Here is a 13,477-nt window from a genome sequence, read left to right as displayed (position 1 = left end):
AACCTTAATTTCTTTCATGTGTACTTTAAAGATTGGGAATAAAGGGTGCAGGGACTGGCTCAGCTGATCAAAGTCATAAAGCAAGTACTCAAGCAAGAAATAGGACCCATAGTAAAAGGATTCTACTTCATGAAACCCACTCTCTTGATTCTTCTTTTTTTTGATAATAAAAATTAGGACACAGGACAGAAAACAAATAAATATATTGTTTCAGCAGAATAAATAACTATCTTAATTATGAAGACAAAGGAAATGGAATACTGTTCTCCATATGTTTTGAAAATTCTACCTACACTGACACATGAATTCATCCCCATGAGGGGGGTGTTCAACATTTTTAAGACTTTTAAATTAGTTTTGGCTTAGGTACTGTACAATCCATGGAGTGTGACCTGCTGTTCTCACATTCCTGCATGTATCAGCAAAGACCTAATGGTCTTTGGAGGAAAACAAATGGATATGCTTGCTTTGTGTGAAAATATTTATAAAAACAATATGTGCTTCTCAGTGAAAGGTAGTACACACAATTTATTTTCTCTAAGAGTTTGGTTAAAAACATTCCAATGAATTACATTTCTTTGGCATTTACCCTTTATTTTGCTTGTTCTTATTCCTCAGCCTACTTAAAGAAACTATCAGTTAAGTGTCCAGAACATGAACAAACCCACATGCATGTTTCTTTGAAGATGTTCCACCCAGCAGCCCACCCATGGCTTGAAGGAATGAAATATCTGCCTGGAGTTGTCTGCTTTGAGCTAATGTCCTACAGTTTCAAACAGATGACATTTTCCTTGTTTGGAGCAATTATTAGTAGACATGGAGGATGTCTGGCCAACCCTAAAATAAATAAATGAGCTCTGTGCAAATGGTCCCTGGGAATAGCTGTGTGACTATTGGTCTTGGTGGAGGGAGACTCAGAGGCAGTAGAGCCACTGAGGGTTCCTTTTCCATTTTCCATCAGCATTAATTGTTTATATTTTGCTTAGGCTAAAGTCTTTTTTGGGCTAGGGAAATGAAAACACTGCACCTTTCTCAGCCCACACTAATAACCATGGTGCCCTCTCCAAGTGGAAGGGAGTCTTTTGTTCTTGGAAAACCCTCAGGGAACTTAAAGGAAAATAGACTCAGCACTCTTTGTTTGCAAAACTCCCTCAAGCATCACTTCCTTGCCTTCTGATGTGGCTATTGTAATATCTGGAGATTCAAATTCCGGGTCTGTAGGCTCAACTTGCGTATCGTTCAAAGTGTAATTCAGATTCCACGCTTGGTGCCTTTCTGAAATCTCAAATAAAAGTCCTGGCACTTTGATTTTTTATAGAAAGTAGAAATATGAATTTTAAGGAAAGCTGAAAGAGGCAGTGGGGAGTTTGATTTTTTACGATATTTGATTAGTATTTGAGATTAGTTAACTCAGTCAATAACAAGGCCAGATCAAAGACTAGCACTTTATAGGATCCAGGCAAATCTGTCCTGTTCTATGATCACACACTATCCCCCCCACCCCATCCCACCCCACCCCACCCCCGCTTTCTGTATCCAGTTCTCTCCCCCAAGGGATTCAGGAAGTAGAACTATTGCCACTACAGAGAAAGCAGGTCTCTTCCACCCTTCCCAATTCCTCCACACTCCCACATAATGTTCTTTACTTATAGGTCATATATTTTTGCTTTTGTGTTAATCTTCAGCAGGTTTTTCCACCTCAAATCTGTCCTCTAGAGCAGGAGTCCCCAACCCCCAGGCCAAGGACCAGTATGGGCTGCACAGCAGGAGGTGAGCAGCGGGCGAGCGAGCGAAGCTTCATCTGCAGCTCCCATCGCTGGCGTTACCGCCTGAACCATCCCCCGCCACCCCTTCCATGGAAGAACTGTCCTCCACGAAAGCAGTCCCTGGTGCCAAAAAGTTTGGGGACCACTGCTCTAGAGACTTCAGCTTTTACATCTGTGAATATGTACTGAACTGCACAGCCTGTTCCTTAAGTCCCTCAATTGCTCTTTTGAACCTGGATCCACTCACACAAGCAGAGAAAGAACATGGGTGGAAATGGTGATTCTTGTTGCCTATAGAAACTACCTGTGTTTCCTCTTTCCAGGCAAGAAGCTCATACCTGATTGGCAAGTTTCTGCTTCTTTTATCTGAAAAAGTTAACAGTCTTCAGAAGAGCTTCTTGATGAACTAAGATACTGGATAATCTGGCTCAAAGGTAAAAAGGTCATTTGCTTTAGAAGCTTCAAAATATTGCTGTAATTTCATCTACTTTAATGAAGGCAGGAGTTTTTAACTGTTTTATTCACAACTATGACCAACAACCAGTACATGATTGGCACATAATAAGTGCTTGATTAATATTTGTTGATTTTATGTAGACAAGACTTCTCAGCCCATAGGAATGAGGCTCCAGAAGACTTATATCTCACGGCATTAATGTCCTATAATTTAGATAAGGAAGTCTTGTCATATGAATGGTGCAAAAAATACAAAATTCGGACAATACAATGAAGAATTTGGGATTACCTTTCTAATTCATCTGGTAGTTTCTAAAGAAACTGCAGCTCTAAGCTTATAAAGCTGCTTTGAGCAGGTGGTGCTATATAACATCTTTGTTTATATGGGAAAATGAGTGAAACCTGTTATTAGAAAGTTGGAGGTTAATATAGTTAACAAAATAACTCTACCACGGCAAGGGAGCAGCATGCTAAACACCTCATCAGATATGGTTAAGACTCATGTTTTAGAGCAGAGTATTTTTTTTTAACATCTTTATTGGAGTATAATTTCTTTACTATGTTGTGTTTGTTTCTGCTGCATAAAAAAGTGAATCAGCTATATGTATACATATATCCCCATATTCTCTCCCTCTTGCATCTCCCTCCCATCCTCCCTATCCCACCCCTCTAGGTGGTCACAAAGCACCGAGCTGATCTCCCTGTGCTATGCTGCTGCTTCCCACTAGCTATCTGTTTTACATTTGGTAGTGTATATATATAAATGCTACTCTCTCACTTCATCCCAGCTTACCCTTCCCCCTCCCCATGTCCTCAAGTCCATTCTCTACGTTAGAGCAGAATATTAATGAACAATTAAAGAACATACCTAGATGAGGCAAAGGGAGCTCATAAATCAGGACACACTTGAATGAAAATAATAGAACACAATGTTTTTTTCCATTCTCACTCTCAGTCCATTTTGCACACATTATTAATACCACTGGACATGAAAAATCACAAAGCAAAGGCTGAGATAGTTTAATGGTTTCTAAAGAAAGATGGGGCTGTAAAACATCTGACTTCTTCACTGACTGTCAGACTCATCAGAGGATTTGAACAAATCACAAGCTATTAGGTGAAATGTTAGGTGGTATTGGTGTTCAATTAAGGGAAAAAAACATTAGGGGGAAATTTGGTTGTCATCTCTTTTCTCTTTATAAGAAAGTATGTGTGATGATATCACTTATATGTGGAATCTAAAATATGACACAAATGAACTTATCTACGAAACAGAAACAGACTCATAGACATAGAGAACAGACTTGTGGCTGCCAAGGGGAAGGGAGGGAATTTGGGATTAGCAGATACAAACTATTATATATAGAATGGATAAACAGTTCCTATTGTAAAGCACAGGGAACTATATTCAATATCCTGTATTAAACCATAATAGAAAAGAAAAAAAAAAGAAAGTGTGTGTGTGTGTGTGTGTGTGTGTGTGTGTATGTGTTTGTGTGTCAGGCATTCAGGCCTTTAAAAAATTATTTTTTATGCATTATTTAATTTTTACTACAACTATCAAGCAAATATTGCATCCAAACACTTAGAAGAGTGCCTAACATAGAGTATGCAAAATGCGTTAGAAAAAATATAAAGTATGTGTTCAGTAAAGCCAACATCTACATACACCTTTCTATGTGTGAGGCACCAACCCAAGTGCTCCACACGTGCTATCCTAATCCAACTTTGTGAGGCAGATCCTCACACCAACTCTTATTTACTAAGGAAAAAACAGATCCAGAGCAGGTTAAAGGAATCAACAAATGAAGCTAGCATCTGAATCTAGTTTCCTTGACTCGAAATCTCATGGAAAGTGAGACACAGAGAGAAGGGACTTTGTCTAAAATAACACAGCTATAATGTGCCAAGGCAGAGATATGAACCTAGATTTTTTACTCTTTCCACTTGTGGGATAATAAAAAATATATATTTGATTTTTGTCTTGGTTCCTGGTACAGAGCTCCTAAAATCCATGGAATTTCTTAGTGACATGACTGTCTTTTGTTATTCATAATGAGTCCCTTTCAATTTTTCGATTGTATCTTTTTTTTTTTTTTTAAGGCTTTTTTTTTTTCACCAGTGATCGAACCATGGCCCCCGCAGTGGAAGCGAGGATTCTTAACCACTGGACCACCAGGGAAGTCCCAACTGTCTTTGAGTTTATGCTAATGAGGTGACTTGATGGGTCCCTCAGTAGCTTCAGGATGTGGGCTGGTCTGCGGGAGGAACCTACTACTATAGTAGGGTTCCTGTAGTAGCGCTGGAATTTTCAACCCCATCCCTCCCTCCACCTCATGGAAGGGGAGAGGGACTGAAGATTGAGTTCAATCACCAATAATTCAATCATGACTATAATGAAACTTTGATAAAGCTCGGAACAACAAGGTTTGGGGAGCTTCTGGGCTGGTGAACCCACAGATTTGCTGAGGGGCGGTGCGCCTGGAGAGCAAGTGCACAGAGGCGCTGCTCCCTCCCATCTCCTGTCCACACCACGTCCCTGCATCTCTTTCATTTGGCTGGTTCTGAGTTGTATCCTTTGTAATAAAACTGTATTTGTAAGTACAGTGCTTTCCTGAGTTCTGTGAGTCATTGTAGAGAATTATCAAACTTGGAGAGGCATTGAAGGGACCCCTGAATTTGTACTTAGCTGGGCAGAAATGTGAGTAGCCTGGGACCCCAACTTGTGGCTGGCTTTCAAACTGGGACTGAGCCCTTAACCAATGGGGTCTGCACTAACTGTAGTGGTTAGTGTCAGATTTGATTAGATTCTAGGACACCAGTTGGTGTCAGAGAATTGGAGAACTGGTTGAATACTTGTAAAACCAAACACCACTACATCATTTTAATTCTACAGTCTACATTTTTAAGCCAATAAAATGGCTAGTCATGACCTAACTACTGGATTTATACATATATGTGCCTGAAAAGAATCCCATTATTTCCCTTAAGATGCATGTGTATTGTCTTTAACTTCTCACTCAGGAAACACAGCCAGAAGTGAAAATTAGTTTTCTCAGATATCTTGTATGAGCTGACTGGTCTAAAGCACATCTGCTTACCTGTGTTCTATTTCTGACTGAAAGCCTACTTAGCCGCCACATGTAGAAAATGTCTGCTCTGTGGGAGTAGGAGAAGCACTACCACTGAAAATGACGAATTATAACGTCTGTTGGCATCACCAATTGTGATCTCTCTAGGTCAAGGGATGGCCAAGAAAAGATGAGACTAGCCTTGATTATAAAACTTGGGAAGCTTCACTCACTTCTGTGATGTGCCCTGTCCCCACCCCCAATATTTAGGGAACAGAGGCATCACCTATGCTGCAGTGCTTAAGCTTTCCTGAAAGTGGATTTAGGCTAGAAGACTTTCCTACCTCTCTCCAGTCTTATTGCAACGTGAGATACTCAATTCTGACTGTGGAAAAACCTTAGAACTCTGTATAGGGAGGAAAAAAAAAAAAGAAAAACTAAGCAGATAAGTGGTAGAAGAGACCATCTTCCTTTAAGACTTACTTGGCAACATGAGGCAGGGGGCAGGCGCACGGCTGGCAGACGTGGGGTGCTCCCCTGATGGCATCTCCGATATAACCATCTAGACATTTCTCACAGTGCTCGCCTGTTGTGTTCCGCTGGCAGTGCTGTAAGACAAAAGATAAGAAAACTGACAAGGACACAGTCAGAAACTTTATACACAGCAAATCTGGGAATCAAGCAGTAGTTCAAGCAAAGGGGATGCCAGGCCTGACAAAATAGATGGTGTGCGATGGTCCTGGTCAGCACAAAGGAGCCACGCTGGCCCCAGTCAATGCTACAAAGTGAGGACAATGGGGATGACCTCCGCGTGTGCACTAGCAGCCTGGGGACTCTCTTCGGAGTTTGTGTGAAGAGGGGATTATTCTTCAGTTACTCATTTCAATTCAGAATGATAATCAGAATGATCAAACTCTGGATATCCTAGAAGCATCAGTTTACTGACTTGGAATAAATACGAAATGAAAAAACAAATCCGCCCGGGTAAGCACCAGGGGGAACACTTTAAGAATTTATGGGCTTGGGACTTCCCTGGTGGCGCAGTGGTTAAGAATCCGCCTGCCAATGCAGGGGACACAGGTTCGTTCCCTGGTCGGGGAAGATCCCACATGCCACGGAGCAGCTAAGCCCGTGCGCCACAACTACTGAGCCTACATGCTGCAACTACTGAACCCGTGTGCTTAGAGCCCGTGCTCCCCAACAAGAGAAGCTACTGCAATGAGAAGCCCACGCACTGCAACGAAGAGTAGCCCCCGCTCGCCGCAACTAGAGAAAGCCCGCGCACAGCAACGAAGACCCAACGCAGCCAAAAATAAAATAAATAAATAAATATTAAAAAAAAAATTTATGGGCTTGGAAGAACAAAATGTGTCTGAATAAAGCATAAATGGAGTACAAAGTAGATAAAGAATATTCTGCTAATGGGTTGATATCTTGGATAATGATATACAAAAAATAGTAAGCAGGTTTATTGTGTGATTCTTCCATTTGTGGTAGGGATAATTGGATAAAAAGCACAAAACAGTTGATTCTTCTGCCTAGAATGTCTGTTTATCATTCAAGATCTGCACCAGGCCTTGAGAGCTTCAGGATTCCTTCCTGATGCCCCCCTCCCCGATCCTTCTCTCCTTCCATTGCCCACATTGTACTGTTATCATCTGCTCCCAGCTTCAGCAGTGTTTCCCTCCACACTGCGTCTCTCAGCATTATACTGCCATCAACTTGAATGGAGCCTGTACTCAGCAGCTGTTTGTTGAACTGATGGATTAATTTCTCACTAGTCCTCTGGAAGAGTCAGTGATGCTAGTCTACTGATATTTTCTCCAACTGGACATGACTGGATTGCACAAGGCAATGCCAGTAGCACTACGATATTTTCAAAGATGAAAAGAAGACATCTATATTCACCAGAGTGTATAAAGTTTGAATAGGCTTTTCAGTGAAAAATTGTACTGTTAGAATTAGAACGCCATTGAAAATAGGGCTCTGTGGAAGAATCTTGGGGAAGGCAAGACGGAGTGACTGTAAGCTCAACTCTGAGTTCTTTATTTTGTCTCTATGTTCTATGTTGAGGTTCAAAATAATAGTGAGGTCCTGCTCAAAACATTTTATCTGGATTAACTAATTTAATTCTCACAATAATTCTAAGGTAAGTTACTATTTTTTCCCCATTTTACAAATGAATAGAGACACAGGGAGGTTAAGTAAATTGCCCAGTGTCACACAGAGGTAGGTGTGTCTCAAAAGTGAGATCTGAACTCAGGCAATCTGGCTCCAGAGGTTAGGCTGGAAACTCCCATATTATACTGCTTCTCCAGTGTGTTAGAGAAAAGCCTTCTTTCCCAAAAGAGTCATAAAATGACTGCATTAGGAAGTGTCAGACTGTTTTACTAACAGTTTGAGTTTCATCTCAAGAACAACACACTAGACGAAAGGGAGGAATTCTGATGTGGGCCACAGCTATTGTGGTTGAATGCCCTTTGGGCATTTGATCTGCCATTAGATGTGGACAGTCTTTGGGTCCTGATTAGAATTACGTTAACAGAATAGAATTATTGATGAGAGGCTAGTTCAGACCACCTGACAGAAGAGAAACTGAAAAATAAAGTATGATGTGCAGACAACAGGATGTTAACATATTTCCCTCACTGTTCTTAATGCTGTGTCAAGTGCTAAGTCAACCTTCAGTAAATGTTTGTTGGAAAGAAAAATGAAGGAAAAAGTGGGAAAGGGTGAATTAGCATCTGGAGCAAGTAAAGGAAATTAATATGCACCCAAAGCCAGCTCAAAATTGGTGGCAATCTCTCATCCCAGGGAAAACCAACAAGCCTTATCCAACTACCAGGAATCTAAGCCATAAGCAATCTGGCAGGGCAGCTCTAGACTGGGGTCAAACTTGTCTGAGTCCTTGTTGGACAGATGAAGCCTATCTGTGCAGAAGAAAACAAGCCTGTTGTAAGATGTTAGACCACTCTTCATGCCTGAAGAGCCTATTTAGCTGCAAAAATGAGCCAATTCTCAATTCTGTCACCTTACAACTCATGGATGCTTTGGATTCCTTGTCAGGACACTAATTCTTTCATGGCAGCCACAGGGAGCAATTACCCTCAAGGGCAAAAAGCCTCCAAATCACTGTGACCTCTAAACGCTCAGAGTGCAAACACTGACTCTTGTCATCTGCCTTCTTTTAAAGACTTAGTTATGAAATTCCCTAAAAGGCAAATGATGCACATTCTGGGAGATTGGCAGGGATAGTGCTGGCAGCAGGGACAGAGGACCCTAGCTCCTCCATTTTCTAGCTGGTTGACCTTGAGCAAGTCACTCGACTTTTCTGGGTCTCTCTGTGTGTAAAACGAGGATCTAGCTGAGACGGTCTATAAGGCTTCTTCTAGCTCTGAAAATCTTTTACTCTGAAATTGCAAACATCCTTTACCTTCATTGCTCTGCCATTTAAAAAACAGAAAGGAAAAATGACAGCAATAAATAGTATGCTGTTGTTGGAGTGGGGTACAAATTTATTTTTTAATGAAACTGACCCCACTTAAAAATGAAAAAAGCATTCTGAATTTTTGGCCAGTGGTTAAGAAAGCTACATCTAGATAATCAATTGCACGTTAAGTGTCAGGAATGACATTTGGGCACCAGCTGTGTCTCCTTCATGTGAAAAATGGAGCCTCTTGACGACTGGGCCACAGCACCAGCATAACGTGGGAAGAAAGCCTAAAAGGATCAGGTTAGTGGCTAGTCACAGGCTTCATGCGTGACTACAGTCTATCTAGACCTGTGGTTCTCAAAATACGTCCAGGGAAGTTAAAACTATTCTCATAATAATACTCAGGTTTTATTTCTCTTTTGCACTCTCATTTCTCATGTGTGTAAGGTGGGGTTTTCCTGAGGCTACGTGACAAGGAGATATCACCACAGATCGATGCAGAGGCAGATATGACACACAGCTGCCTTCCATTAAGCCAGACATGAAACCTATTTTCAATTTGTAAAATATGTTTATATTTTTAAAAAACATACTGTTTATGTTAACATGTAATGGGTTTATTATTGTTCTTTTCAAATAGATTAATAAGAAAATATTATAAAAATTTTCCCTTTTAAATTTCAAATGCAGTAAACATGAACAGGTATAATCCACATAAACAAAAGCTCTTTGGCACCCTGAGTGATTCTTATGAGTGTAAAGGGCTCAAGAGACAAAAAAGTTTGAGAACTGCTGCTCTGTCTAGATCAGAGCTTCTCGGACCTGTGTGCACAGAATGCACTGGGGATTTTGTGAAAATGCAGATTCTGTTCAGGGTGTCTGGGTTGGGCCTGGGTTTCTGCATTTCTAACAAGCTCCCAAGTATCACCAGTGCTGTTGGTCTAGACTATACTTGAGAAGCAAGGGTCGAGATGGAAACACCTCATGTCGGTAGCACTGTTTGCTAGTTACTCAGCACTCGGCCCAAGCCTAAGGCTCTAGAATAACAAGACAGTGCATTTTACTGCAATAAAGGGGACCCCAGTGTCTCAAATTATAATATTAAAGATTTTTGCTTTTAAGTTAATTTGTTATTCATTCACTTAAACCTGGATTAAGCTGGTATCATGACAGACAATGAGCTGTGACGGTTACTAAAATGAAGAAGACCCAGTTCCTGCCTTTGAATAACTCACTTTGAGTAAGTTGTGATAAAAACAGAGAGGTAAACTGAGAAGAATATAGTGTGCCAGGTGCTATGACTCTGCTATGGGTCAGAAAGAAGGGAAAGGGTCTACTCTTCCTGAGAAAGCTAGAGAAGACTTAATGGAGGTGGTGACATTTGAACTAGGCCTTGAAGGATAAGCAAGAAATCCCAGGCAGAGAACAGGGTAACACAAGTTCAGACACAGAGAGTGAAAGTATAGAGTTAGTTTAGGTGGCAGAGAGAAGCTCAGTGGGTCTGGAATAGAAAGCCTTGAAGGATTTTAGAAAGGGGGATGCCTTGATTAGGTTGTGTTTTTTAAAGATGTTTCCATTGCTTGTGAGGAAGACAGATTAGGGGGAGGAGAGTCTGGAGCAGGGCATAATGAGTAGTTGGGAAGCTGCACTAGTGGTCAGGGAGGGATACTGTGGGCATGAATTAAGACAGTGGGATGGCACAGAACAGAGGAGGCCCTCTCCTAGGTTGAACTGGCAGGATTTGGTGTTCAGCTGAATATTGGTGAAGAGGAAAAGGCAGTTGATGAAGCATCTGGGACATCTAAGCATGGGGGATTGGCAGAATGGTGCTGTCATTAATTGAGGTGGGGAATACAAGAGGAGGAACATGTTCAGGGTTGAGAAAAGAAGGAAAAACAATGTACAGAGAACTTATTATCTGCATTTGGTTCCCATCATACTCTTACATTGGGGGCACAAAGCAACAGCGGGCTCCACTGAGCTAGCCATACTTAAAATCCTTTGCACACAAATTTTAGGACTTTATTTCAAAACTTTAGCCAACATGGAACCAAATCAATCACTATTTGCAAAATTTGGTTTTTCCAAGCTTGCAACAGATTGGAAAATTGTCAAAATTTTAATGTAAGAATTATGCACTTGATTTAGATACCAATTTTATAATTGCAAGTAAAACAGGAAAAAGAATTCCCTATTACTCAATTTCTTCTTTCTATTGGACATCTAATAAGGGTGTTGCTTTATCCATCACACATGCTTAGTCTTAAAGGGATTTACATTGGTTGATTTTGGCTTAATACACATAAAGGACAGTTTGAAAATCAGGAGAAAAATGCTAGTGTCTACAGAAATTAGAGATGTAATATCTTTGCTTTCCTGAATTAGGTTTTAATTAGGCTTTGAGAGTAATAAAAAACTCCTTAGCCTTCAATATGTTGAATGACTTCCTTTTCTCCATTGTGCTTAGGGTGGGGTAGAAGTCCATCTAAATATCAATATATTTTTAATTATAAAATTACTACAGGCAGTTGTAGAACACTTGGGTAGGTATACTGTAAAGTGAAAAGAAGAAAATAAAAGTCCGTCCACATTTCTACCAGCCAGATGTGAATCCTTAACAGCTTGATGGTTTTCTTTCTAGATTTCAATTATGTTTTGCAGTTATTTAGTGGTTTCAAATCCAAATCTTTTCATTCAGATTTATATTTTTTCCTTAAATGCTGGCACAGACCTCAAAATCTTTTAATTTTTTTTCTTTGATTGTCACTGAGCAGGTGGGGGTCTCTGCATGTGTTTCTGAAGCGCCCCTGGTCCTCGTACTTTGAACTTCATTATGTTGGTCACGTCCACAAGCATTTTCAAGTAGGTGTTCCGTCCCTACAGCCCTTCGGTCCACACAGTGGAAACCACTTAATCCAGATCCTAGAATAGTGTCAGGCACATAAGTGGTACTCAAAAAATGCTTATTTGTTAAGTGGATAAATGAAATCAACAGATAAATCAATGCTTAATCAAAAGGAACCTGAGGAGCCCGTGCCAGTGGTGAACTTCAAGTCAGATTTTCTCCACTCTAGTTCTGGTCAGTGGGCTCCACGCTTTCTCCTAATGATGAAGCACCAGTTCTTTAGATGGTAACTGGCCTTAGTCATGGCCTCTTCTTGGTTCTCTGTACCTAGCCTCTAGATCGGGGGATAAACTATAGGTTATCAGTGACCAGGCATTCCTATCACTAGCCACCTGTCTGCTTCTGTTTGTTTCTACACCTTAAATCCTTTCTCATGCCTCTTTCGGGAGCTTTCCTAGAGAGTCTGCCATGCCCACTGGAGTTGCCTGGCCTTTAAGGCTCTGCCTAGCTGACTCCACTGAGAACCCTTCCAATGCACCCCGGTTTTGATAAGATGCAAAGTGGCCCTTTGGAAAGACAACCAACACATACTGGATTTCATTAGTTAATCCACTTTTCACTTAGCCACCTTTCTGCATCTGAAGAGTTGGCATTCCTCTTGTGAAGAAATCTCTTAAGATTTTTTGGTATGTCTGAAATGGTAGCATAACTTTGTTTACTCTATATATTTTGTCAAATGGCTTAGTTCCTTAAAATCAGTCTGTAAAATATAAGGTCCAATTGAAACTGATCATGGGAATGGAGGAAGAATTAGAAACAAAGAGGGGAAGATAAGACAGAGGCATTACAAGCCTTCAAAATAAATCCAAATGAAATAAAAGAAGGCCATTTATTTTTGGTTGCTTATGGAAGATGGGAGAAATGAGTTAGGCCAGGCAAACTGTAAGAACTGATTGAAACTCTGGTGCCCACAGTGAATTGCAAGATGTTCAGGTGGAGCCGCTGTGTCTTCTCTGGCTCCCTGAACGATGACAAGAAGCTGGGGCTACAGGGCAGGAGCTGAGAAGTAAGATGGCGATTTTCTTTCTTTTTTTTAATGTTCTATCTTGGAACAAAGTAACTGCAGGAAGATCGGCAACTTCCCTGAGTGTGCATATAAATGTTTATACCCTAGCCCATCCCCAAACTTTTATTAGAACTTCGTATGCCCCAAGAGCTATGAAGGAATCACGTGATGACTGCTCCCTTCAGAAGCTCAAGTCCAGGTCAAAGATAAAACCATGATAGCTCCTATTCTGACCAGGTCATTGTAACGAACAGTAGTTTTGTCATAGCCCTCCATAGGCACTAGCAGGAGGGACATTTTTCCCCTTTAATTTATTTCAGTCTTCTATCTTACTGACTGCCTAACAGCAGCTGATGGGCTGGCCAGTCCCTATTGTCTTATATTTAAATAAACTAGATGACAAAGAGCCTTCAATTGGTCAAATTATCAGAGATGTACATTATTAGTTCAAGTGCATCCATGGGATTTTCTTTTCAAATGTCACTGGGATTAAAATAACAGGAAACCGGAGATGGAAGCATTAGAAAGGGGTAGACTTTGGCAGCTGCGGGTGCCTACATTGCTACAGAGGACATCCTGGATGTAATGGTTATTTAAGAAGACGGGGGAAGGGGAAAACAGAAACGCCTGGACTAAACAAACACTACAAAGAGTTAGCAACGTTTAGTGTTTGCAACTTAATTCTGTCCCTAGAAAAATGTGAATTGTTAGGTTTAAAATAAATGGAAACGTTCTAATTTGCATCTTAATTGTAATACATGAGTAAAATAACACCTTCAAGTACACACCCTGAAGACCACTTATAATCAAAATTATCTGCTTAATACAGACAATTATGCT

The 13,477-nt window shown here is 40.7% G+C and overlaps 1 protein-coding gene across 7 annotated transcripts in view; it reads right to left on the bottom strand.

The window, feature by feature from the left end:
• The window catches only part of LAMA4 (laminin subunit alpha 4), a 147,798-nt gene that overhangs the window by 93,318 nt on the left and 41,003 nt on the right, over positions 1-13,477 (bottom strand). For all 7 annotated transcript variants that reach the window (XM_059941382.1, XM_059941381.1, XM_059941380.1 and 4 more), the window contains one exon: positions 5,777-5,901. In XM_059941382.1, the coding sequence (XP_059797365.1) occupies positions 5,777-5,901 (125 nt within the window). The remainder of the gene's footprint in view (positions 1-5,776; positions 5,902-13,477) is intronic.

The sequence above is a fragment of the Balaenoptera ricei genome, chromosome 12, assembly GCF_028023285.1.
Source record: "Balaenoptera ricei isolate mBalRic1 chromosome 12, mBalRic1.hap2, whole genome shotgun sequence".
Taxonomy (NCBI): domain Eukaryota; kingdom Metazoa; phylum Chordata; class Mammalia; order Artiodactyla; family Balaenopteridae; genus Balaenoptera; species Balaenoptera ricei.
The sequence above is the reverse complement of the archived record's forward strand: the minus strand, read 5'-3'. Positions and strand labels throughout refer to the sequence as shown.